This window comes from Pseudophryne corroboree, chromosome 4 (genome assembly GCF_028390025.1).
Source record: "Pseudophryne corroboree isolate aPseCor3 chromosome 4, aPseCor3.hap2, whole genome shotgun sequence".
Lineage (NCBI taxonomy): Eukaryota > Metazoa > Chordata > Amphibia > Anura > Myobatrachidae > Pseudophryne > Pseudophryne corroboree.
Window position 1 is genome coordinate 677,797,377 of NC_086447.1, and position 26,742 is coordinate 677,824,118.

The following is a 26,742-nucleotide window of genomic DNA, read 5'->3' on the forward strand; positions in this document are numbered from 1 at the left end:
TCAGGCGCAGTCCTTTCGGCCCCATAAGGGCAAGCGGGCGAAAGGCTCCTCATTTCTGCCCCGTGGCAGAGGGAGAGGAAAAAGGCTGCAGCAAACAGCCAGTTCCCAGGAACAGAAGCCCTCTCCCGCTTCTGCCAAGTCCTCAGCATGACGCTGGGGCTCTACAAGCGGACTCAGGCACGGTGGGGGCCTGTCTCAAGAATTTCAGCGTGCAGTGGGCTCACTCACAAGTGGATCCCTGGATCCTTCAGGTGGTATCTCAGGGGTACAAATTGGAATTCGAGGCGTCTTCCCCCTCACCGTTTCCTAAAGTCTGCCTTACCGACGTCTCCCTCCGACAGGGAGGCGGTATTGGAAGCCATTCACAAGCTGTATTCACAGCAGGTGATAATCAAGGTACCCCTCCTGCAACAGGGAAAGGGGTATTATTCCACGCTGTTTGTGGTACCGAAGCCGGATGGCTCGGTGAGACCTATTTTAAATCTAAAATCTTTGAACACTTACATACAGAGGTTCAAATTCAAGATGGAGTCACTCAGAGCCTTGATCGCGAACCTGGAAGAAGGGGATTATATGGTGTCTCTGGACATCAAGGATGCTTACCTCCATGTCCCAATTTACCCTTCTCACCAAGGGTACCTCAGGTTTGTGGTACAGAACTGCCACTATCCGTTTCAGACGCTGCCGTTTGGATTGTCCACGGCGCCCCGTGTCTTTACCAAAGTAATGGCCGAAATGATGATACTCCTTCGAAGGAAGGGAGTTTTAATTATCCCTTACTTGGACGATCTCCTGATAAGGGCAAGATCCAAGGAACAGTTGGTAGTCGGAGTAGCACTATCTCAAGTAGTGCTGCGGCAGCACGGTTGGATTCTCAATATCCCAAAATCGCAGCTGATCCCGATGACACGTCTTCTATTCCTAGGGATGATCCTGGACACAGTCCAGAAAAAGGTGTTTCTCCCGGAAGAGAAAGCCAGAGAGTTATCCGAGCTAGTCAGAAATCTCCTAAAACCAGGCCAAGTATCAGTGCACCAATGCACAAGGGTCCTGGGGAAAATGGTAGCTTCCTACGAAGCAATCCCATTCGGCAGATTCCACGCAAGAACATTCCAGTGGGACCTGCTGGACAAATGGTCCGGATCGCATCTTCAGATGCATCAGCGAATAACCCTGTCCCCAAGGACAAGGGTGTCTCTCCTGTGGTGGTTGCAGAGTGCTCATCTTCTAGAGGGCCGCAGATTCGGCATTCAGGACTGGGTTCTGGTGACCACGGATGCCAGCCTGCGAGGCTGGGGAGCAGTCACACAGAGAAGAAACTTCCAGGGCTTGTGGTCAAGCCTGGAGATATCACTTCACATAAATATCCTGGAGTTAAGAGCCATTTACAACGCTCTAAGCCAAGCAAGACCTCTGCTTCAAGGTCAGCCGGTGCTGATCCAGCCGGACAACATCACGGCAGTCGCCCACGTAAACAGACAGGGCGGCACAAGAAGCAGGAGGGCAATGGCAGAAGCTGCAAGGATTCTTCGCTGGGCGGAAAATCATGTGATAGCACTGTCGGCAGTGTTCATTCCGGGAGTGGACAACTGGGAAGCAGACTTCCTCAGCAGGCACGACCTCCACCCGGGAGAGTGGGGACTTCACCCAGAAGTCTTCCACATGATGATAAGCCGTTGGGAAAAACCAAAGGTGGACATGATGGCGTCCCGCCTCAACAAAAAAACTGGACAGGTATTGCGCCAGGTCAAGGGACCCTCAAGCAATAGCTGTGGACGCTCTGGTAACACCGTGGGTGTACCAGTCGGTGTATGTGTTCCCTCCTCTGCCTCTCATACTCAAGGTGCTGAGAATTATACGGCGGGGAGGAGTAAGAACTATTCTCGTGGCTCCGGATTGGCCAAGAAGGACTTGGTACCCGGAACTTCAAGAGATGCTCACAGAGGACCCGTGGCCTCTACCTCTGAGAAGGGACCTGCTCCAGCAGGGACCCTGTCTGTTCCAAGACTTACCGCGGCTGCGTTTGACGGCATGGCGGTTGAACGCCGGATCTTAAAGGAAAAAGGCATTCCAGACGAAGTCATCCCTACTTTGATAAAAGCCAGAAAGGATGTAACCGCAAAGCATTATCACCGCATCTGGCGGAAATATGTTGCGTGGTGCGAGGCCAAAAAGGCCCAGACGGAGGAATTTCAACTGGGTCGATTCCTGCATTTCCTGCAAGCAGGAGTGTCTATGGGCCTAAAATTAGGATCCATTAAGGTCCAGATTTCGGCCCTGTCGATTTTCTTTCAGAGAGAACTGGCTTCAGTGCCTGAAGTCCAGACGTTTGTTAAGGGAGTGCTACATATACAGCCTCCTTTTGTGCCTCCAGTGGCACCCTGGGATCTGAATGTTGTTTTGGATTTCCTAAAATCACATTGGTTTGAACCACTCAACACTGTGGAATTAAAATATCTCACATGGAAAGTGGTCATGTTGTTGGCCCTGGCTTCAGCCAGGCGTGTGTCCGAATTGGCGGCTTTATCCTGTAAAAGCCCTTACCTGACTTTTCATACGGAGAGGGCAGAATTGAGGACTCGTCCTCAATTTCTCCCAAAGGTGGTTTCAGCGTTTCATCTGAACCAGCCTATTGTGGTACCTGCGGCTACTAAGGACTTGTCAGGGCCCTGAAAATATATGTTTCCAGGACGGCTGGAGTCATAAAATCTGACTCGCTATTTATCCTGTACGCACCCAACAAGCTGGGTGCTCCTGCTTCTAAGCAGACTATTGCTCGTTGGATTTGTAGTACAATTCAGCTTGCGCATTCTGTGGCAGGCCTGCCACAGCCAAAATCTGTAAAAGCCCACTCCACAAGGAAGGTGGGCTCATCTTGGGCGGCTGCCCGAGGGGTCTCGGCTTTACAACTCTGCCGAGCTGCTACTTGGTCAGGGTCAAATACTTTTGTAAAATTTTACAAATTTGACACTCTGGCTGAGGAGGACCTGGAGTTTTCTCACTCGGTGCTGCAGAGTCATCCGCACTCTCCCGCCCGTTTGGGAGCTTTGGTATAATCCCCATGGTCCTTACGGAGTTCCCAGCATCCACTAGGACGTCAGAGAAAATAAGAATTTACTTACCGATAATTCTATTTCTCGTAGTCCGTAGTGGATGCTGGGCGCCCATCCCAAGTGCGGATTATCTGCAATACTTGTACATAATTATTGTTAACAAATCGGGTTATTGTTGTTGTGAGCCATCTATCCAGAGGCTCCTCTGTTATCATGCTGTTAACTGGGTTCATATCACAGGTTGTACGGTGTGATTGGTGTGGCTGGTATGAGTCTTACCCGGGATTCAAAATCCTTCCTTATTGTGTACGCTCGTCCGGGCACAGTATCCTAACTGAGGCTTGGAGGAGGGTCATAGGGGGAGGAGCCAGTGCACACCAGGTAGTCCTAAAGCTTTTCTTTTTGTGCCCAGTCTCCTGCGGAGCCGCTATTCCCCATGGTCCTTACGGAGTTCCCAGCATCCACTACGGACTACGAGAAATAGAATTATCGGTAAGTAAATTCTTATTTTTAACACGACATGGTGATTTTTATCTGATGTATTATAGGTTTGTAGCAGACCATAAACTGTTAAAAGCATTCATACATTAGTGTCTATGATTTATTTCTGATCTTTTATCCCTGACACACATGCTACTGGGACAGGACTGGTCCACCCACACCATGTGCTTATATCTAGAGATGTTAGGTTGACATTAACATGGTCGACGCAGGAAAACGGTTGACACAGGACAGGTTGACCAATGAAAATGTCAACGTGGTTTTTTATTTATTTTTAAATAGATTTTTAACTTTTTCATACTGTACCATCCATAAGGACTGCGATTGGGAATAGTAGCCTGCGTGGAGCGCAGCATGGCGAGTGAACCGGTTCACTAATTGGGGTTCCTGGTCATGTTCCGCAAAAAACAACACCAACAAAGTGTAAATATATCATGTTGACCATTTTAACATGTTGACATGTCAATGTCAACCTATAGTGGTTGACCTATTAACTGTTGACCCATTGATACTTGTGATAGCTACAACTTTGGCTATGTCTGCAATTGTAGATTTCATATTGTAAACACGTTTCAGTCAATTTGGGGTGTAATAATGGCCATGTCGGCATCTGCCCCACTTTTACTATCTAAAATAATAGAAAGTTTGCAGGAGGAAAAAGTAATATGCTACTAGGAGTTATGAGCCATATTTGACTAGTATTGGTAGATGACGTGCAGGCGCATGCATTATATTATATACAAGCAAAATGCCGGCTTTTACTCGGCACTGGTGTGAAAGGCTTTTATTATGTAACCGTAAAATACAAGAATAAGTACAGCGGAATATCAATTCATTGTCTCTAACAATTCCTTTATTTAACGAACACTGGATAATTTCACTAAACTGTGTTCTTTTATAATCTCAAATAAAAATGTGCCAGTACCTAAAATGACGGCTAATGCGTCCTGAGGGCGGGACGTGGGCAGGGCAGCCCCAATCAGATTCGGGGAATATCTCGGCGCCCGATACTGTGCCATTGGCCGCTGGCGGACCGGAAGATGGGCTCGATTGGACGGACGGTTTGGTCGCGAAATTTAAAGTATACAAGTTGCTGAAGCAGCTGGCGCCCTTTAGCTAATGACAGAGGAGGCAGCGACGCTTCGCACTCACCGCAGCCGCCTGTGTTCGTGAGAGCGGCGGGGGGACAGCACGGCTGTTATTTCTGCACCATTACTTTAATAGGAACATCGGGTTTTTCACCATTTTATGAACTGGAAAAAATAATCCCGTCCTGGGAGCGCCGGAGTCAGATCAGGTAAATGCCTTCTGTCCCATCCGCGGTCACTGTCCCAGCCTGCAGCCCGGAGATGGGGGAAGGGGGCGCTGCCTTGGTGGTAAAACTCTTATCTACAGGAGTAGCCCTGATATAATGGGGGTAATGGCTTCCAGCGTATGACTTTCCCTGTATAGCTAATGCAGCTTCTATATCCACGATACTCCCCACCGGGCTATGCATGGCCTTTGTATGTGTGCCATTATCCCATCCTCGTACTGTTATGACATAGTGGGCACCTATAGGAAACCCCTGTCTGTGTGTACTCGCCACTCCGCTGTGTACCGGTTACCGACGGTCACCCGCCAAATCCGCCCGCAGCACCTTCCCATATGGGGATGGCGGGCACCGGGGGATCTCCCCTCGCTACATTAAATCCCATGTATGTCATCTGCACATCTCCCTGGCGATCCCCGTGTGCTTCCATATGTATCTTCTCTCATGCAGGGCAGTAGTATGCATGGAGAAAGGTGGAGAAGAAATTAGGCGGTGAAAAAATGGCGCCCAGGGGGGGTTGGGTGGTGACGAGATATTTGGGGTATTTAACTTTCTCCCACTGCAGCGATATTGTGTGATTACACTGGGTGTAGAATAAAAGTGTGTGGAATATAAAATGTAATCTACGGGAAGTGATATGATTAACGCTCACAATATGAGCCCCTAGTGCTTTACTCACTGTGACCATTGTGTTAGACCTAGTAGTGAGAACTGTTATGAGTGTAACAATGTTACTCTGGTGTCCTATCTGCTAGTACAGTGTATATGTCTTGTGTGATCAGTTTAGCAAACGGTAGAATACAGCATTTGCAGTTTCCTTCAATTATATAACCAACACCACTGCCTTTTGTTTAGGAATCCTGATAATTTCCATACACAAGACTAGCAATATTAGCTTTGGCGTATTTAATATTTGCAATAAACATACCACTAGTTCAAATTAATTCTCTACAGCCATTTCAATTACTTGTGCTGGTTACACATAATCAAGGAAATGGTAGTGACCTTGATATGTCGTACAAAAAGGGATGGGGTGAGTGTATGTAAGATTTTTTTTTTATTAATTTTTTGTAGATTCATTCACACATTACAAAATGCTTTACAGGGACTATTTGGTAATTCCCATCAGGCTTTACCTTTCTGTAGCTTACAAACTATTTTCTCTATCGTCCTAGTGGATGCTGGGGTTCCTGAAAGGACCATGGGGAATAGCGGCTCCGCAGGAGACAGGGCACAAAAAGTAAAGCTTTAGGATCAGGTGGTGTGCACTGGCTCCTCCCCCTATGACCCTCCTCCAAGCCTCAGTTAGATTTTTGTGCCCGGCCGAGAAGGGTGCAATCTAGGTGGCTCTCCTAAAGAGCTGCTTAGAAAAGTTTAGCTTAGGTTTTTTATTTTACAGTGAGTCCTGCTGGCAACAGGATCACTGCAACGAGGGACTTAGGGGAGAAGAAGTGAACTCACCTGCGTGCAGGATGGATTGGCTTCTTGGCTACTGGACATTAGCTCCAGAGGGACGATCACAGGTACAGCCTGGATGGTCACCGGAGCCTCGCCGCCGGCCCCCTTGCAGATGCTGAAACGAGAAGAGGTCCAGAATCGGCGGCAGAAGACTCCTCAGTCTTCTTAAGGTAGCGCACAGCACTGCAGCTGTGCGCCATTTTCCTCTCAGCACACTTCACACGGCAGTCACTGAGGGTGCAGGGCGCTGGGAGGGGGGCGCCCTGGGAGGCAAATGAAAACCTTTTTTGGCTAAAAATACCTCACATATAGCCTCCGGGGGCTATATGGAGATATTTAACCCCTGCTAGAATCCGTTAAGAGCGGGAGACGAGGCCGCCGAAAAAGGGGCGGGGCCTATCTCCTCAGCACACAGCGCCATTTTCCCTCACAGGCTGGGGGGAAGGCTCCCAGGCTCTCCCCTGCACTGCACTACAGAAACAGGGTTAAAACAGAGAGGGGGGGCACTAATTTGGCGTTAGAAATATATAAAAGATGCTATAAGGGAAAACACTTATATAAGGTTGTCCCTATATAATTATAGCGTTTTTGGTGTGTGCTGGCAAACTCTCCCTCTGTCTCTCCAAAGGGCTAGTGGGTCCTGTCCTCTATCAGAGCATTCCCTGTGTGTGTGCTGTGTGTCGGTACGTGTGTGTCGACATGTATGAGGACGATGTTGGTGAGGAGGCGGAGCAATTGCCTGTAATGGTGATGTCACTCTCTAGGGAGTCGACACCGGAATGGATGGCTTATTTAGGGAATTACGTGATAATGTCAACACGCTGCAAGGTCGGTTGACGACATGAGACGGCCGACAAACAATTAGTACCGGTCCAGACGTCTCAGAATCACCGTCAGGGGTTTTAAAACGCCCGTTTACTTTAGTCGGTCGACACGGACACTGAATCCAGTGTCGACGGTGAATAAACAAACGTATTCCTTATTAGGGCCACACGTTAAGGGCAATGAAGGAGGTGTTACATATTTCTGATACTACAAGTACCACAAAAGAGGGTATTATGTGGGATGTGAAAAAACTACCGTAGTTTTTCCTGAATCAGATAAATTAAATGAAGTGTGTGATGATGCGTGGGTTCCCCCCGATAGAAAATATGGGTGGTATACCCTTTCCCGCCAGAAGTTAGGGCGCGTTGGGAAACACCCCTTAGGGTGGATAAGGCGCTCACACGCTTATCAGAACAAGTGGCGGTACCGTCTATAGATAGGGCCGTCCTCAAGGAGCCAGCTGACAGGAGGCTGGAAAAATATCATAAAAAGTATATACACACATACTGGTGTTATACTGCGACCAGCGATCGCCTCAGCCTGGATGTGCAGAGCTGGGGTGGCTTGGTCGGATTCCCTGACTAAAAATATTGATACCCTTGACAGGGACAGTATTTTATTGACTATAGAGCATTTAAAGGATGTATTTCTATATATGCGAGATGCACAGAGGGATATTTGCACTCTGGCATCAAGAGTAAGTGCGATGTCCATATCTGCCAGAAGATGTTTATGGACACGACAGTGGTCAGGTGATGCAGATTCCAAACGGCACAAAGGTGTATTGCCGTATAAAGGAAGAGGAGTTATTTGGGGTCGGTCCATCGGACCTGGTGGCCAGGGCAACTGCTGGAAAATCCACCGTTTTTACCCTAAGTCACATCTCTGCAGAAAAAGACACCGTCTTTTCAGCTTCAGTCCTTTCGTCCCTATAAGAGTCATATCTGCCCAGGGATAGAGGAAAGGGAAGAAGACTGCAGCAGGCAGCCCATTCCCAGGAACAGAAGCGTTCCACCGCTTCTGACAAGCTCTCAGCATGACGCTGAGACCGTACAGGACCCCTGGATCCTACAAGTAGTATTCCAGGGGTACAGTTTGGAATGTCGAGACGTTTCCCCTGCGCAGGCTCCTGAAGTCTGCTTTACCAAGGTCTCCCTCCGACAAGGAGGCAGTATGGGAAAAAATTCACGAGCTGTATTCCCAGCAGGTGATAATTAAATTACCCCTCCTACAACAAGAAAAGGGGTATTATTCCACACTATATTGTGGTACTGAAGCCAGAAGGCTAGGTGAGACCTATTCTAAATCTAAAAAAAAAAAATTTTTGAACACTTACAAAGGTTCAAATCAAGATGGAGTCACTCAGAGCAGTGATAACGAACCGGGAAGAAGGGGACTATCTGGTGTCCCGAGACATCAGGGATGCTTACCTCCATGTCCCAAATTTGCCCTTATCACTAAGGGTACCTCAGGTTCGTGGTACAGAACTGTCACTATCAGTTTCTGACGCTGCCGTTTGGATTGTCTACGGCACCCCGGGTCTTTACCAAGGTAATGGCCGAAATGATGGTTCTTCTTCGAAGAAAAGGCGTCTTAATTATCCCTTACTTGGACGATCTCCTGATAAGGGCAAAGTCCAGGAAACAGTTGGAGGTCGGAGTAGCACTATCTCGGATACTGTTACAACAGCAGGGGTGGATTCTAAATATTCCAAAATCGCAGCTGATCCCGACAACAAGTCTCCTGTGCTTAGGGATGATTCTGGACACAGTCCAGAAAAAGGTGTTTCTCCCGGAAGAGAAAGCCAGGGAGTTATCCGAGCTAGTCAGGAACCTCCTAAAATCAGTGCATCATTGCACAAGGGCCATGGTAAAAAAATGGTGACTTCCTTCGAAGCAATTCCAGTCGGCAGATTTCATGCAAGAACTTTTCAGTGGGATCTGCTGGACAAATGGTCCGGATCGCATCTTCAGATGCATCAGCGGATAACCCTATATCCAAGGACAAGGGTGTCTCTCCTGTGGTGGTTACAGAGTGCTCATCTTCTAGAGGGCCGCAGATTCGGCATTCAGTTTTGGATGTTGGTGACCACGGAGGCCAGCCCGAGAGGCTGGGGAGCAGTCACACAAAGAAAAAAATTTCCAGGGAGTGTGATCAAGTCTGGAGATTTTTCTCCACATAAATATAGCTAAGGGTAAATTTATAATGCTCTAAGCTTAGCAAGACCTCTGCTTCAAGGTCAGCCGGTATTGATCCAGTGGGATAAAACATCACGGCAGTCGCCCACGTAAATAGACAGGGCGGCACAAGAAGCAGGAGGGCAGTGGCAAAAACTGAAAGGACTTTTCGCTGGGCGGAAAATCATGTGATAGCACTGTCAGCAGTGTTTCATTCCGGGAATGGAAACTGGGAAGCAGACTTCCTCAGTAGGCACGACCTCCACCCGGCCGAGTGGGAACTTCATGGGAAAGTTTCCACATAATTGTAAACCGTTGGGAATTACCAAAGGTGGACATGATGGCGTCCCGTCTGAACAAAAAACGGGACAGGTATTGCGCCAGGTTAAGAGACCCTCAGGCAATAGCTGTGGACGTTCTGGTAACACCGTGGGTGTACCAGTCGGTGTATGTGTTCCATCCTCTGCTTTTCATACCTAAGGTACTGAGAATTATAAGACGTAGAGGAGTAAGAACTATACTCATGGCTCCGGATTGGCCAAGAAGGACTTGGTACCCGGAACTTCAAGAGATGCTCACAGAGGACTTATGGTCTCTGCCGCTAAGAAGGGACTTGTTTCAGCAAGTACCATGTCTGTTCCAAGACTTACCGCAGCTGCGTTTGACGGCATGGCGGTGGAACGCCGGATCCTAAGGGAAAAGGCATTCAGGAAGAGGTCATTCCTACCCTGGTCAAAGCCAGAAAGGAGGTGACCGCACAACATTATCACCACATGTGGCGAAAATATGTTGCGTGGTGTGAGGCCAGGAAGGCCCCACGAAGAAATTTCAACTCGGTCGATTCCTGCATTTCTTGCAAACAGGAGTGTCTATGGGCCTCAAATTGGGGTCCATTAAGGTTCAAATTTCGGCCCTGTCGATTTTTCTTCCAGAAAGAATTGGCTTCAGTTCCTGAAGTCCAGAAGTTTGTCAAGGGAGTATTGCATATACAACCCCCTTTTGTGCCTCCAGTGGCACTGTGGGATCTCAACGTAGTTCTGGGATTCCTCAAAACACATTGGTTTAAAACCAGTCAAATCTGTGGATTTGAAGCATCTCACATGAAAAGTGACCATGCTCTTGGCCCTGGCCTGGACCAGGCGAGTGTCAAATTGGTGGTTTTTTCTCAAAAAAGCCATATCTGTTTGTCCATTCGTCCCCAGTTCTCTCCCTAAGGTGGTGTCAGTGTTTCACCTGAACCAGCTTATTGTGGTGCCTTGCACCTACTAGGGACTTGGAGGACTCCAAGTTGCTAGATGTTGTCAGGGCCCTGAAAATATGTTTCCAGGACGGCTGGAGTAAGGAAAACTGACTTGCTGTTATCCTGTATGCACCCACAAAACTGGGTGCTCTTGCTTCTAAGCAGACTATTGCTAGTTGGATGTGTAATACAATTCAGCTTGCACATTCTGTGGCAGGCCTGCCACAGCCAAAATATGTAAATGCCCATTCCACAAGGAAGGTGGGCTCATCTTGGGCGGCTGCCCGAGGGGTCTCGGCTTTACAACTTTGCCGAGCGGCTATTTAGTCAGGGGCAAACACGTTTGTAAAATCCTACAAATTTGATACCCTGGCTAAGGAGGACCTGGAGTTCTCTCATTCGGTGCTGCAGAGTCATCCGCACTCTCCCGCCCGTTTGGGAGCTTTGGTATTATCCCCATGGTCCTTTCAGGAACCCCAGCATCCACTAGGACGATAGAGAAAATAAGAATTTACTTACCGATAATTCTATTTCTCGGAGTCCGTAGTGGATGCTGGGCGCCCATCCCAAGTGCGGATTATCTGCATTACTTGTACATAGTTACAAAAATCGGGTTATTATTGTTGTGAGCCATCTTTTCAGAGGCTCCGCTGTTATCATACTGTTAACTGGGTTCAGATCACAGGTTGTACAGTGTGATTGGTGTGGCTGGTATGAGTCTTACCCGGGATTCATAAATCCTTCCTTATTGTGTACGCTCGTCCGGGCACAGTACCTAACTGAGGCTTGGAGGAGGGTCATAGGGGGAGGAGCCAGTGCACACCACCTGATCCTAAAGCTTTACTTTTTGTGCCCTGTCTCCTGCGGAGCCGCTATTCCCCATGGTCCTTTCAGGAACCCCAGCATCCACTACGGACTCCGAGAAATAGAATTATCGGTAAGTAAATTCTTATTTCTCTATCGTCCTAGTGGATGCTGGGGTTCCTGAAAGGACCATGGGGAATAGCGGCTCCGCAGGAGACAGGGCACAAAAAGTAAAGCTTTTTCCGATCAGGTGGTGTGCACTGGCTCCTCCCCCTATGACCCTCCTCCAGACTCCAGTTAGATTTTTGTGCCCGGCCGAGAAGGGTGCAATCTAGGTGGCTCTCCTAAAGAGCTGCTTAGAAAAAGTTTAGCTAGGTTTTTTATTTTACAGTGATTCCTGCTGGCAACAGGATCACTGCAGCGAGGGACTGAGGGGAGAAGGAGTCAACTCACCTGCGTGCAGGATGGATTGGCTTCTTGGCTACTGGACATCAAGCTCCAGAGGGACGATCACGGGTACAGCCTGGATGGTCACCGGAGCCACGCCGCCGGCCCCCTTGCAGATGCTGAAGACAGAAGAGGTCCAGAATCGGCGGCTGAAGACTCCTGCAGTCTTCAAAAGGTAGCGCACAGCACTGCAGCTGTGCTCCATTTTCCTCTCAGCACACTTCACACGGCAGTCACTGAGGGTGCAGGGCGCTGGGAGGGGGGCGCCCTGGGAGGCAAAATGATTACCTATAAAGGCTAAAAATACCTCACATATAGCCCTAGAGGCTATATGGAGATATTTAACCCCTGCCTGATTTCTCTAAATAGCGGGAGACGAGCCCGCCAGAAAAGGGGCGGGGCCTATCTCCTCAGCACACGGCGCCATTTCCTCTCACAGCTCCGCTGGTCAGGACGGCTCCCAAGTCTCTCCCCTGCACTGCACTACAGAAACAGGGTAAAACAGAGAGGGGGGGGGCACATTTATGGCGATAATTTGATATAACAAAGCAGCTATAAGGGAGCACTTATTATAAGGCTATCCCTGATATATATATAGCGCTTTTGGTGTGTGCTGGCAAACTCTCCCTCTGTCTCCCCAAAGGGCTAGTGGGTCCTGTCTTCGTTAGGAGCATTCCCTGTGTGTCTGCTGTGTGTCGGTACGTGTGTGTCGACATGTATGAGGACGATATTGGTGTGGAGGCGGAGCAATTGCCAAATATGAGGATGTCACCCCCTAGGGAGTCGACACCGGAATGGATGCCTTTATTTATGGAACTACGGGATAGTGTCAACACGCTAAAGCAGTCGTTTGACGACATGAGGCGGCCGGACAATCAATTAGTGCCTGTCCAGGCGACTCAAACACCGTCAGGGGCTGTGAAACGCCCTTTGCCTCAGTCGGTCGACACAGACCCAGACACAGGCGATGACTCCAGTGGTGACGGTGACAAATCAACCGTATTTTCCAGTAGGGCCACACGTTATATGATTTTGGCAATGAAGGAGGCGTTACATTTAGCTGATACTACAGGTACCACTAAACAGGGTATTATGTGGGGTATGAAAAAACTACCTATAGTTTTTCCTGAATCAGAAGAATTAAATGACGTGTGTAATGAAGCGTGGGTTGCCCCTGATAAAAAACTGATAATTTCAAAGAAATTATTGGCATTATACCCTTTCCCGCCAGAGGTTAGGGAGCGCTGGGAAACACCTCCTAGGGTGGACAAGGCGCTAACACGCTTATCTAAACAAGTGGCGTTACCCTCTCCTGAGACGGCCGCACTTAAAGATCCATCAGATAGGAGGATGGAAAATATCCAAAAAAGTATATACACACATGCAGGTGTTATACTACGACCAGCTGTAGCGACTGCCTGGATGGGCAGTGCTGGGGTAGTTTGGTCAGAGTCCCTGATTGAAAATATTGATACCCTGGACAGGGACAATATTTTACTGTCGTTAGAACAAATAAAGGATGCATTTCTTTATATGCGTGATGCACAGAGGGATATCTGCACACTGGCATCACGGGTAAGTGCTATGTCCATTTCGGCCAGAAGAGCTTTATGGACGCGACAGTGGACAGGCGATGCGGATTCAAAACGGCATATGGAAGTTTTGCCGTATAAAGGGGAGGAGTTATTTGGAGTCGGTCTATCAGATTTGGTGGCCACGGCTACAGCCGGGAAATCCACCTTTCTACCTCAAGTCACTCCCCCACAGAAAAAGGCACCGACTTTTCAACCGCAGCCCTTTCGTTCCTTTAAAAATAAGAGAGCAAAGGGCTATTCATATCTGCCACGAGGCAAAGGTCGAGGGAAGAGACAGCAACACGCAGCTCCTTCCCAGGAACAGAAGCCCTCCCCGGCTTCTACAAAAGCCTCAGCATGACGCTGGGGCTCCTCAAGCGGACTCGGGGATGGTGGGCGGTCGTCTCAAAAATTACAGCGCGCAGTGGGCTCACTCGCAGGTAGATCCCTGGATCCTGCAGATAATATCTCAAGGGTACAGGTTGGAATTAGAGACGGATCCACCTCGCCGTTTCCTGAAGTCTGCTTTACCAACGTCCCCCTCCGAAAGGGAGACGGTTTTGGAAGCCATTCACAAGCTGTACTCTCAGCAGGTGATAGTCAAGGTACCTCTTCTACAACAAGGGAAGGGGTATTATTCCACTCTTTTTGTGGTACCGAAGCCGGATGGCTCGGTAAGGCCTATTCTAAATCTGAAGTCCTTGAACCTGTACATAAAGAAGTTCAAGTTCAAAATGGAGTCACTCAGAGCAGTGATAGCGAACCTGGAAGAGGGGGACTTTATGGTATCCTTGGACATCAAGGATGCGTATCTCCACGTTCCAATTTACCCCTCACACCAGGGGTACCTCAGGTTCGTTGTACAAAACTGTCACTATCAGTTTCAGACGCTGCCGTTCGGATTGTCCACGGCACCTCGGATCTTTACAAAGGTAATGGCCGAGATGATGATTCTTCTTCGAAGAAAAGGCGTATTAATTATCCCATACTTGGACGATCTCCTAATAAGGGCGAGGTCCAGAGAACAGCTAGAGATGGGATTAGCACTGTCTCAAAAAGTGCTAAAACAGCACGGGTGGATTCTGAATATTCCAAAATCCCAGTTAATGCCGACAACTCGTCTGCTGTTCCTAGGGATGATTCTGGACACGGTTCAGAAAAAGGTTTTTCTCCCGGAGGAAAAAGCCAAGGAGTTATCCGAGCTTGTCAGGAACCTCCTAAAACCAGGAAAGGTGTCTGTACATCAATGCACAAGAGTCCTGGGAAAAATGGTGGCTTCTTACGAAGCAATTCCATTCGGCAGATTCCACGCAAGAATTTTCCAAAGGGATCTGTTGGACAAATGGTCAGGGTCGCATCTTCAGATGCACCTACGGATAACCCTGTCTCCAAGGACAAGGGTGTCTCTTCTGTGGTGGTTGCAGAGTCCTCATCTATTGGAGGGCCGCAGATTCGGCATACAGGATTGGATCCTGGTGACCACGGACGCCAGCCTGAGAGGCTGGGGAGCAGTCACACAAGGAAGAAACTTCCAGGGAGTATGGACGAGCCTGGAAACGTCTCTTCACATAAACATTCTGGAACTAAGAGCAATATACAATGCTCTAAGCCAGGCAGAACCTCTGCTTCAGGGAAAACCGGTGTTGATCCAGTCGGACAACATCACGGCAGTCGCCCATGTGAACAGACAGGGCGGCACAAGAAGCAGGAGTGCAATGGCAGAAGCTGCAAGGATTCTTCGCTGGGCAGAGAATCATGTGATAGCGCTATCAGCAGTGTTCATCCCGGGAGTGGACAACTGGGAAGCAGACTTCCTCAGCAGACACGATCTTCACCCGGGAGAGTGGGGACTTCATCCAGAAGTCTTCCACATGCTGGTAACCCGTTGGGAAAGACCAATGGTGGACATGATGGCGTCTCGCCTCAACAAAAAACTGGACAGGTATTGCGCCAGGTCAAGAGATCCGCAGGCAATAGCTGTGGACGCGCTGGTAACGCCTTGGGTGTACCAGTCGGTGTATGTGTTTCCTCCTCTGCCTCTCATACCAAAAGTATTGAGAATTATACGGCAAAGAGGCGTAAGAACGATACTAGTGGTTCCGGATTGGCCAAGAAGGACTTGGTACCCGGAACTTCAAGAGATGATCACGGAAGATCCGTGGCCTCTACCTCTAAGGAGGGACTTGCTTCAGCAGGGTCCCTGTCTGTTTCAAGACTTACCGCGGCTGCGTTTGACGGCATGGCGGTTGAACGCCGGATCCTAATGGAAAAAGGCATGCCGGAAGAAGTCATTCCTACTTTGATTAAAGCAAGGAAAGAAGTAACCGTGCAACATTATCACCGAATTTGGCGAAAATATGTTGCGTGGTGCGAAGATCGGAGTGCTCCGACGGAGGAATTTCAACTGGGTCGATTCCTACATTTCCTGCAATCAGGATTGTCTATGGGTCTCAAATTGGGATCTATTAAGGTTCAAATTTCGGCCCTGTCGATTTTCTTTCAAAAAGAATTGGCTTCAGTCCCTGAAGTCCAGACCTTTGTTAAGGGAGTGCTGCATATACAGCCTCCTGTGGTGCCTCCAGTGGCACCGTGGGATCTCAATGTAGTTTTGGATTTTCTAAAATCTCATTGGTTTGAACCACTAAATAAGGTGGATTTGAAATATCTCACTTGGAAAGTGACCATGCTTCTAGCCCTGGCTTCTGCCAGGAGAGTGTCAGAATTGGCAGCTTTATCTTACAAAAGCCCATATCTGATTTTCCATTCGGACAGGGCAGAACTGCGGACTCGTCCGCATTTTCTCCCTAAGGTGGTGTCAGCATTTCATCTGAACCAGCCTATTGTAGTGCCTGCGGCTACAAGTGACTTGGAGGACTCCAAGTTACTGGACGTTGTCAGAGCATTAAAAATATATATTGCAAGAACAGCTGGAGTCAGAAAATCTGACTCGTTGTTTATATTGTATGCACCCAACAAGATGGGTGCTCCTGCGTCTAAGCAGACGATTGCTCGTTGGATCTGTAGCACAATCCAACTGGCACATTCTGTGGCAGGCCTGCCACAGCCTAAATCTGTAAAGGCCCACTCCACAAGGAAGGTGGGCTCATCTTGGGCGGCTACCCGAGGGGTCTCGGCATTACAACTTTGCCGAGCAGCTACGTGGTCAGGGGAGAACACGTTTGTAAAATTTTACAAATTTGATACTCTGGCTAAGGAGGACCTGGAGTTCTCTCATTCGGTGCTGCAGAGTCATCCGCACTCTCCCGCCCGTTTGGGAGCTTTGGTATAATCCCCATGGTCCTTTCAGGAACCCCAGCATCCACTAGGACGATAGAGAAAATAAGATTTTACTTACCGATAAATCTATTTCTCGGAGTCCGTAGTGGATGCTGGGCGCCCATCCCAAGTGCGGATTATCTGCATAAATTGTACATAGTTATTGTTAACTTATTCGGGTTATTGTTGTAGGAAGCCATCTTTCAGAGGCTCCGCTGTTATCATACTGTTAACTGGGTTTAGATCACAAGTTGTACGGTGTGATTGGTGTGGCTGGTATGAGTCTTACCCGGGATTCAAAATCCTCCCTTATTGTGTACGCTCGTCCGGGCACAGTACCTAACTGGAGTCTGGAGGAGGGTCATAGGGGGAGGAGCCAGTGCACACCACCTGATCGGAAAAAGCTTTACTTTTTGTGCCCTGTCTCCTGCGGAGCCGCTATTCCCCATGGTCCTTTCAGGAACCCCAGCATCCACTACGGACTCCGAGAAATAGATTTATCGGTAAGTAAAATCTTATTTTTCTAAGAAAGGGGTGGGGGCTTGAGCTGCGCACTCCAATATTAAATAAGAGATGCTACCACGCTGAGTCTTCTAGTGCCATGTGACACATCTGACAAAACTAGCACCGCAATGGGATCCGGATTGAAAGTCGACAGTGTCTAGGTCGACCACTATTGGTCGACAGTAACTAGGTCGACAGTGTCAAAAGGTCGACATGGTCTAGGTTGACAGGTCAAAAGGTCGACATTAGTTTTTCACAATTTTTTTCTTTTTTTTTTTTAACCTTTTCATACTTAACGATCCACGTGGACTACGATTGGAACGGTAATCTGTGCCAAACGGTAGCGGAGCGAAGGCACCATGCCCGAAGCATGGCGAGCGAAGCGGTGCAGTAATTGGGTTTCCCGGTCACTCTACGAAGAAAACGACACCAAAATAACATTAAAAACTCATGTCGACCTTTTGACCCGTCGACCTAGAACATGTCGACCTTTTGACCCTGTCGACCTAGTTACTGTCGACCAATAGTGGTCGACCTAGACATTGTCGACCTAGTTACGGTCGACTTTCAATACCACACCCCACCACAATACTGGTTTGTGCCCTAGTGCGGTGCAAACCGTATTGTAACTAGGCATTTTGTTGGAGAATGCCCGTTCTTGCGACTTTATTGTTTAGCTGCAGTTTCCAGCTCAGCATTACAGTAAATTGAATAGCTCCAGAAGCTCCTTCCCGGTGCTATTCAATTTGCTGAAAATTGCATCAGCCCTTAAGAATACTGAAATCTTTACAGTTAACATGGAGTATAATAGCCCTAACACAAAAAAAACATTTTTTTGCTCTTTCACGTGAACGCGCCACAACTGTGAATTTTGCTTAGTTTAAAAGGGTTCTGAAAAAAGGAAGGAAGCAAGCGGTGCGCGTCACAGCATGTCTTCCCGGATAGTGACCAAGGTTGAACTGCTGGTCGTGGTGTAGGGTGAATAGTCCCAACCCAGGACTTTTTCAAACGCCGCTGAATGGAGCTTCCTCTGGTGTTCTGACATTGTAATCTTTGATCCTGAAAAATACCATTTTTGATGACATCCATAAGTTTTGCAGACCAACCCAGGTCCAGTGTAAACTGGGTCGAAAGTTTAGTGTGAATAGGGTTGGACCCGTGTTCAAAATTCCAGATCGAATCCAGCTTTTTTAATCTGAAAAATGGCTGTGAGGTTCATAGCTCAAATTTGGCCAAAAATGCTTGCCCATCCACCATATCAAGGTGTCAGGGACCCATCTAATGGGGTTCACCTTGACACGGTGGATAGGGTAGCATTTTTATCCAATCTTTTTTCCTACAATGTGTATAAACACACAAGTTAATTTTCTTATCAGAAGCCAATTAACCTACCAGTATATTTTAGGATAGTGGAAGGAAAAGCACAAACACGTGGAGGACATACAAACTCCGCATATATAGGGAGTTTCTGGGAATTGACCTCTGCTGTGAGGGAGAAAGCTAATAATTCTGGAGCAGTTCTGATGTACTGAAATGTGGAAAATCCCATCTTTAATATGAAATTGTACTTTTAAAGAAATATTTTATAATACACATTTAACTTGTATGCAATTGCTCCTGAACTTCAATAAATGTGAACTAAAAGACACTATAGAACGGGTATAACAACTTGGTGGTTTGTTTCCTCCTCTCTTTGAGTATAGGTTCTGTTAAAACTAGAGCCCGATCTGTGTAGTTTACATATTCTCCATTTCACCCCACATTCACATTGGTCTGTTAGTTGTATGCGGACAAGAAATGGACCCTAGTCTGCATTTGTGTGGTAGTAATTTTAAACTAAGTGTCTGGGACTGATGTGGATTTATTAACATCAGTCCCTGACACTTGTGCTGCTTTCAGATCGCAAATGCCGGATCCTACCCGGTAAGAGAAACGTGTATTACCAGGTGGGATCCGGCATTTGCGCTCCGTTGCTGGCTTTCCGATCCGGCATTTGCGCTCTGTTGCTGGCTTTCCGACCCGGCAATATACCGGGTCGGTTGCCATAGCAGCGGAGGGCGCAGCGGGGGTGGAGGCGGCGCCGGGAGATGAGCTCATCTCCTGCGCCGCCTCTGCCTATGCTGTGAATGGGAGCCGTGTCGCATCGGAACGGCTCCCATTCACACTGCACCTGACCCGGTAATAACCCTTCTTTTCTCTGACGTCCTAAGTGGATGCTGGGGACTCCGTCAGGACCATGGGGATTAGCGGCTCCGCAGGAGACAGGGCACAAAATTAAAAGTTTGACCACTAGGTGGTGTGCACTGGCTCCTCCCCCTATGACCCTCCTCCAAGCCTCAGTTAGGTTTTTGTGCCCGGCCGAGAAGGGTGCAATCTAGGTGGCTCTCCTAAAGAGCTGCTTAGAATAAAAGTTTGTTAGGTTTTTTATTTTCAGTGAGTCCTGCTGGCAACAGGCTCACTGCAACGCGGGACTAAGGGGAGAAGAAGCGAACTCACCTGCGTGCAGGATGGATTGGCTTCTTAGGCTACTGGACACTAGCTCCAGAGGGACGATCACAGGTACAGCCTGGATGGGTCACCGGAGCCGCGCCGCCGGCCCCCTTACAGATGCTGAAGAGAGAAGAGGTCCAGAAATCGGCGGCTGAAGACGTCCCAGTCTTCTTAAGGTAGCGCACAGCACTGCAGCTGTGCGCCATTGCTCTCAGCACACTTCACACCACGGTCACTGAGGGTGCAGGGCGCTGGGGGGGGGGACGCCCTGGGCAGCAATGTAATTACCTTTACTTGCTAAAAATACATCACATATAGCCCCTGGGCTATATGGATGTATTTAACCCCTGCCAGGATTACAGAAAAAACCGGGAGAAGAGCCAGCCGTGAAGGGGGCGGGGCCTATCTCCTCAGCACACAGCGCCATTTTTCCCACACAGATCCGCTGGTGGGAAGGCTCCCAGGCTCTCCCCTGCACTGCACTACAGAAACAGGGTTAAAACAGAGAGGGGGGGCATATTTTGGCGATATTAATATATATTAAGCTGCTATAAGGGAAAACACTTACTATAAGGTTGTCCCTGTATAATTATAGCGCCTTGGTGTGTGCTGGCAAACTCTCCCTCTGTCTCCCCAAAGGGCTAGTGCGGTCCTGTCCTCTATCAGAGCATTCCCTGTGTGTGTGCTGTGTGTCGGTACGTGTGTGTCGACAGGTATGCGGACGATGTTAGTGGAGGCGGAGCAATTGCCTGTAATGGGATGTCACCCCCTAGGGAGTCGACACCGGAATGGATGGCTTTATTTATGGAATTACGTGATAGTGTCAACACGCTACAAGGTCGGTTGACGATATGAGACGGCCGGCAAACCAATTAGTACCTGTCCAGGCGTCTCAAACACCGTCAGGGGCTTTAAAACGCCCATTACCTCAGTCGGTCGACATAGACACGGACACTGACTCCAGTGTCGACGGTGAAGAAACAAACGTATTTTCCAGTAGGGCCACACGTTACATAATCACGGCAATGAAGGAGGCGTTACATATTTCTGATGCTACAAGTACCACAAAAATGGGTATTATGTGGGGTGAAAAAAAAAAAACTACCTGTAGTTTTTCCTGAATCAGATAAATTGATTGAAGTGTGTGATGAAGCGTGGGTTACCCCCGATAGGAAGTTGCTAATTTCAAAGAAGTTATTGGCATTATACCCTTTCCCGCCAGAGGTTAGGGCGCGCTGGGAAACACCCCCTAGGGTAGATAAGGCGCTCACACGCTTATCAAAACAAGTGGCGTTACCGTCTCCTGATACGGCCGCCCTCAAAGATCCAGCTGATAGGAGGCTGGAAAATACTCTAAAAAGTATATACACACATACTGATGTTATACTGCGACCAGCAATCGCCCCAGCATGGATGTGCAGTGCTGGGGGGGGTTTGGTCGGAATCTCTGACTGGAAATATTGATACCCTGAATAGCGACAATATTTTATTGACTATAGAGCATTTAAAGGATGCATTTTCTTTATATGCGAGATGCACAGAGGGATATTGGCACTCTGGCATCAAGGGTAAGTGCGCTGTCCATTTCTGCCAGAAGAAGTTTATGGACGCGACAGTGGTCAGGTGATGCGGATTCCAAGCGGCATATGGAAGTTTGCCGTATAAAGGGGAGGAATTATTTGGGGTCGGTCTATCGGACTTGGTGGCCACGGCAACAGCCGGAAAATCCACCTTTTTTACCTCAGGTCACCTCCCAACAGAAAAAGACACCGTCTTTTCAGCCTCAGTCCTTTCGTTCTCATAAGAACAAGCGGGCAAAAGGCCATTCATATCTGCCCGAGGCAAAGGAAAGGGTAAGAGACTGCAGCAAGCAGCTCCTTCCCAGGAGCAGAAGCCTTCCCCCGCTTCTGAAAAGTCCTCAGCATGTCGCTGGGGCCCTACAAGCGGACTCAGGTCCGGTGGGGGGGTCGTCTCAAGAATTTCAGCGCGCAGTGGGCTCACTCGCAAGTCGACCCCTGGATCCTGCAGGTAGTATCACAGGGGTACAGATTGGAATTCGAGACGTCTCTTCCTCGCAGATTCCTGAAGTCTGCTTTACCAACATCTCCCTCCTACAGGGAGACGGTGTTGGAAGCTATTCACAAGCTGTATTCCCAGCAAGTAATAGTCAAGGTACCCCTACTACAACAAGGAAAGGGGTATTATTCCACGCGGTTTGTGGTACCTAAGCCGGACGGCTCGGTGAGACCTATTCTAAGTCTGAAATCTTTTGAACACTTACATACAAAAGTTCAAGTTCAAGATGAAATCACTCAGAGCAGTGATAGCGAATCTGGAAGAAGGGGACTTTATGGTGTCCTGGGACATCAAGGATGCTTACCTCCATGTCCCAATTTGCCCTTCACACCAAGGGTACCTCAGGTTCGTGGTACAAAACTGTCACTATCAGTTTCAGACGTTGCCGTTTGGATTGTCCATGGCACCCCGGGTCTTTACCAAGGTAAAGGCTGAAATGATGATTCTACTTCAAAGAAAAGGCGTATTAATTATCCCTTACTTGAACGTTCTCCTGATAAGGGCAAGATCCAGAGAACAGTTAGAGGTCGCAGTAGCACTATACCAAGTAGTGCTACAACAGCACGGGTGGATTCTAAATATTCCAAAATCCCAGCTGATCCCGACAACACGTCTGCTGTTCCTAGGGATGATTCTGGACACAGTCCAGAAAAAGGTTTTTCTCCCGGAGGAGAAAGCCAGGGAGTTATCCAAGCTAGTCGGGAACCTCCTAAAACCAAGAAAAGTGTCAGTGCATCAATGCACAAGAGTCCTGGGTAAATGATGGCTTCTTACGAAGCGATTCCATTCGGCAGATTCCACGCAAGAACCTTTCAGTGGGATCTGCTGGACAAATGGTCCGGATCGCATCTTCAGATGCATCAGCGGATAGCCCCGTCTCCAAGGACAAGGGGGTCTCTTCTGTGGTGGTTGCAGAGTGCTCACCTTTTTGGAGGGTCGCAGATTCGGCATTCAGGACTGGGTCCTGGTGACCACGAATGCCAGCCTGAGAGGCTGGGGAGCAGTCACACAGGGAAGAAATTTCCAGGGAGTGTAGTCAAGCCTGGAGACTTCACTTCACATAAATATACTGGAGCTAAGGGCAATTTACAATGCTCTAAGCCTGGCAAGACCTCTGCTTCAGGGTCAGCCGGTGTTGATCCAGTAGGACAACACCACGGCAGTCGCCCACGTAAACAGACAGGGCGACACAAGAAGCAGGAGGGCAATGGCAGAAGCTGCAAGGATTTTTCGCTGGGCAGAAAATCATGTGATAGCACTGTCAGCAGTGTTCATTCCGGGAGTGGACAACTGGGAAGCAGACTTCCTCAGCAGACACGATCACCACCCGGGAGAGTGGGGACTTCACCCAGAAGTCTTCCACATGATTGTGAACCGTTGGGAAAAACCAAAGGGGACATGATGGCGTCCCGCCTCAACAAAAAACTGGACAGGTATTGCGCCGGGTCAAGAGACCCTCGGGCAATAGCTGGGGACGCATTGGTAACACCATGGGTGTACCAGTCAATGTATGTGTTCCCCCCCCTCTGCCTCTCATACCCAAGGTACTGAGAATTATAAGGCGAAGGGGAGTAAGAACGATACTCGTGGCTCCAGATTGGCCAAGAAGGACTTGGTACCCAGAACTTCAAGAGATGCGCACGGAGGATCCGTGCACTCTACCTCTAGACTTACTGCGGCTGCGTTTGACGGCATGGCGGTTGAACGCCGGATCCTGAAGGAGAGGGCTCCGACGGAGGAATTTCAACTGGGTCGATTCCTACATTTCCTGCAAACAGGATTGTCTATGGGCCTCAAATTGGGGTCCATTAAGGTTCAAATTTCGGCCCTGTCGATTTTCTTCCAGAAAGAATTGGCTTCAGTTCCTGAAGTCCAAGCTTTTGTCAAAGGAGTACTACATATACAGCCCGGTTGTGCCTCCAGTGGCACCGTGGGATCTCAATGTAGTTTTGGGGTTTCTCAAATCCCATTGGTTTGAGCCACTCAAATCGGTGGATTTGAAATATCTTACATGGAAAGTGACCATGCTACTGGCCCTGGCTTCGGCCAGGAGAGTGTAAGAATTGGCGGCTTTATCGTACAAAAGCCCATATCTGATTTTCCATTGGGACAGGGCAGAACTGCGGACGCGTCCTCAGTTTCTCCCTAAGGTGGTATCAGCGTTTCACCTGAACCAACCTATTGTGGTGCCTGCGGCTTCTAGCGACTTGGAGGACTCCAAGTTGTTCGACGTTGTCAGAGCCTTAAAAATATATATATATATTTAAAGGACGGCTGGAGTCAGAAAGGCTGACTCGCTGTTTATACTGTATGCACCCAACAAGCTGGGTGTTTCCTGCGTCTAAGCAGACGATTGCTCGTTGGATTTGTAGCACAATTCAACTTGCACATTCTGTGGCAGGCCTGCCACAGCCAAAATCTGTAAATGCCCACTCCACAAGGAAGGTGGGCTCACCTTGGGCGGCTGCCCGAGGGGTCTCGGCATTACAACGCTGCCGAGCAGCTAAGTGGTCAGGGGAGAACACGTTTGTAAAATTCTACAAATTTGATACCCTGGCTAAGGAGGACCTGGAGTTCTCTCATTCGGTGCTGCAGAGTCATCCGCACTCTCCCGCCCGTTTGGGTGCTTTGGTATAATCCCCATGGTCCTGACGGAGTCCCCAGCATCCACTTAGGACGTCAGAGAAAATAAGAATTTACTTACCGATAGATCTATTTCTCGTAGTCCGTAGTGGATGCTGGGCGCCCATCCCAAGTGCGGATTGTCTGCAATACTTGTACATAGTTATTGTTACAAAAATCGGGTTATTATTGTTGGAAGCCATCTTTTCAGAGGCTCCTTCTGTTATCATGCTGTTAACTGGGTTCAGATCACAGGTTGTACGGTGTGATTGGTGTGGCTGGTATGAGTCTTACCCGGGATTCAAAATCCTTCCTTATTGTGTACGCTCGTCCGGGCACAGTATCCTAACTGAGGCTTGGAGGAGGGTCATAGGGGGAGGAGCCAGTGCACACCACCTAGTGGTCAAACTTTTAATTTTGTGCCCTGTCTCCTGCGGAGCCGCTAATCCCCATGGTCCTGACGGAGTCCCCAGCATCCACTACGGACTACGAGAAATAGAATTATCGGTAAGTAAATTCTTATTTTTTACCGGGTTGAATTACCGGGTCAGGCGACCCGCTAATTCAGAATTGGACCTTTCACATCGCACACGGACCCGTTTCGACACGGCAATATGCCGTGTCGATACCGGGTTTTTAGTGCGATGTGAAAGGGGTATTAGTGTACATCATTGCATCGTTTGGCGCTAATTAGACTGTCTTGTGTATGGTAGTAGCTCTCTCGCTTTATCCTGCAATTGATATTTTGGGGTCTGTTAAGTTTTTAATATTCTATATAATAAACTTGACCTTATTTTACACCCTTTGGGGGGGAAGGGGGAATTTAATTGTTGCAGCTCTCCCGCCTAAGCTATATTCAATTGTCCCCACTGATTATGTCCATATCATTTGTGTTTAGCCACGTAAAGCAACAAACCCCAACTAAACGAATGGGCGTAACGCAAAAAAGTTCCATTTGGGTGACTAAACGGGTCACTTTAACCTGTATTTTAGCTCACCACCCCTTGGGGTAGCAAGCTGAAATGCAGTTCTCGCGTCCATCAGCAGCAACATTGGAATAGCTAAAGGGTGCGGGTACCTGCAATATTTGAATCCTGCCTTTTTCTTTCACATTAAAGAATTTGATTGCGGCCCTCCAGCTGTTGTAGAATTACACATGTCTGCATTCCATGCAACCGTTTTATCATGGCTTAATAGCATATCTCTTGCAAGTCATGCTGGGAAATGTAGTTCAACAGCTGGAGGGCTGCTTATTGCCCATCCTTGGTTTACATGGACAGCAAATGTTAATTTACCTATTTATTTTTGCAGGTTTTTTTTATATTTGGTGTTGCCACAAAAGAATTATGATGTTGCTTGGTCATAAAAATAACCTAACTCCAACAAAGTCACCTTCGAAGTTAAAACCGGATGATAGTCCAGACAAGCGTGGTCATGAACCTTGCAAAGTATACGAGTCCCCACAAAAGCCCAACTACTTGGAAACTAGTGTTGAAAATGTTTCACCTACCAAAGTGGACATCGTTAGAGAAGATAGACCTTTGTATAACAAGGAAAATCTTTTGCGTAGACTAGAAGCGGTTGAAACAAATGTGGATTGTAGTCCTCTTCATGACAGTGGTTATTCCTCAATACTGCACAGTGATTCTCAGTGCCAAGATGATGATGACTTTAGCTCTTGTTCTCCATCCATTCCACTCTTTGAGACCCCAAAGCAAACTTTACTGGATGAAAAACCTGTGCCAGTCTCATGCACAAGCTCGTTACCGGTGCTTCGCTTTGAGGAAGTTGTATGTTCTACGTTGAAGAAAAGCTCTAAAAGATGTCCAAAGGTTGATTGGGACACTGTTGAAGAAGTAGTTTCCCATGGTGCCTTTGGGCTTGATAAATTAATTGGTAAAAAAATGGGCTTGGAAAAGCTGGACATTCTTGGAGAGCTTTTTCAGAGAGACTTTAAACATCTGCTCAGCAAAATTTTAAGGCATCTCAGTGCAATTGATTTAATCAAGTAAGTCTCTATTACTATTGTATCCAATTTCCTGTTTTCTATTGAACAGGTAGTGCCTGCAGTGTGATGGGACATTCCAGATATGGGTCAATTCAGTGGGGTGGGGGGTGTGGTTGCCGCGATGTGGCAATGGCAACTTGTGGCTCTATTTAATAGATTTTCTCTAGAATCCACAAGGGATATTGGGGAGACTTGGGGGTATATTCAGTTAGGGTCGAAAACTGCCGTCTGTCGAAAAGACGTCAGTTTTCGTCTTTTTAAGGTCTAATAGTGATTCGACCTATTCAGTCCCAGCAGTTTTTATTTGACAAGTCGTGGAATTAGACTTGTCGAATAGTACGTGAATCGGCGGTATAGCTGCCGATTCATGTACTT

General features: G+C 48.1%; 1 protein-coding gene across 4 annotated transcripts in view; it reads left to right on the forward strand.

Moving 5' to 3' along the window:
* Positions 1-26,742, forward strand: part of MTRF1L (mitochondrial translation release factor 1 like) — a 165,629-nt gene that overhangs the window by 110,178 nt on the left and 28,709 nt on the right. The window contains exons 1-2 of one of the 4 annotated variants that reach the window (XM_063917850.1): positions 4,552-4,851; positions 25,671-26,367. In XM_063917850.1, coding sequence (XP_063773920.1) covers positions 25,706-26,367 — 662 coding nt within the window. In that variant the 5' untranslated portion in view covers positions 4,552-4,851; positions 25,671-25,705. Of the gene's footprint in view, positions 1-4,551; positions 4,852-5,153; positions 5,252-25,670; positions 26,368-26,742 lie in introns of those variants that run through there. The other 3 variants (XM_063917852.1, XM_063917849.1, XM_063917851.1) reach the window with 3 other exon arrangements.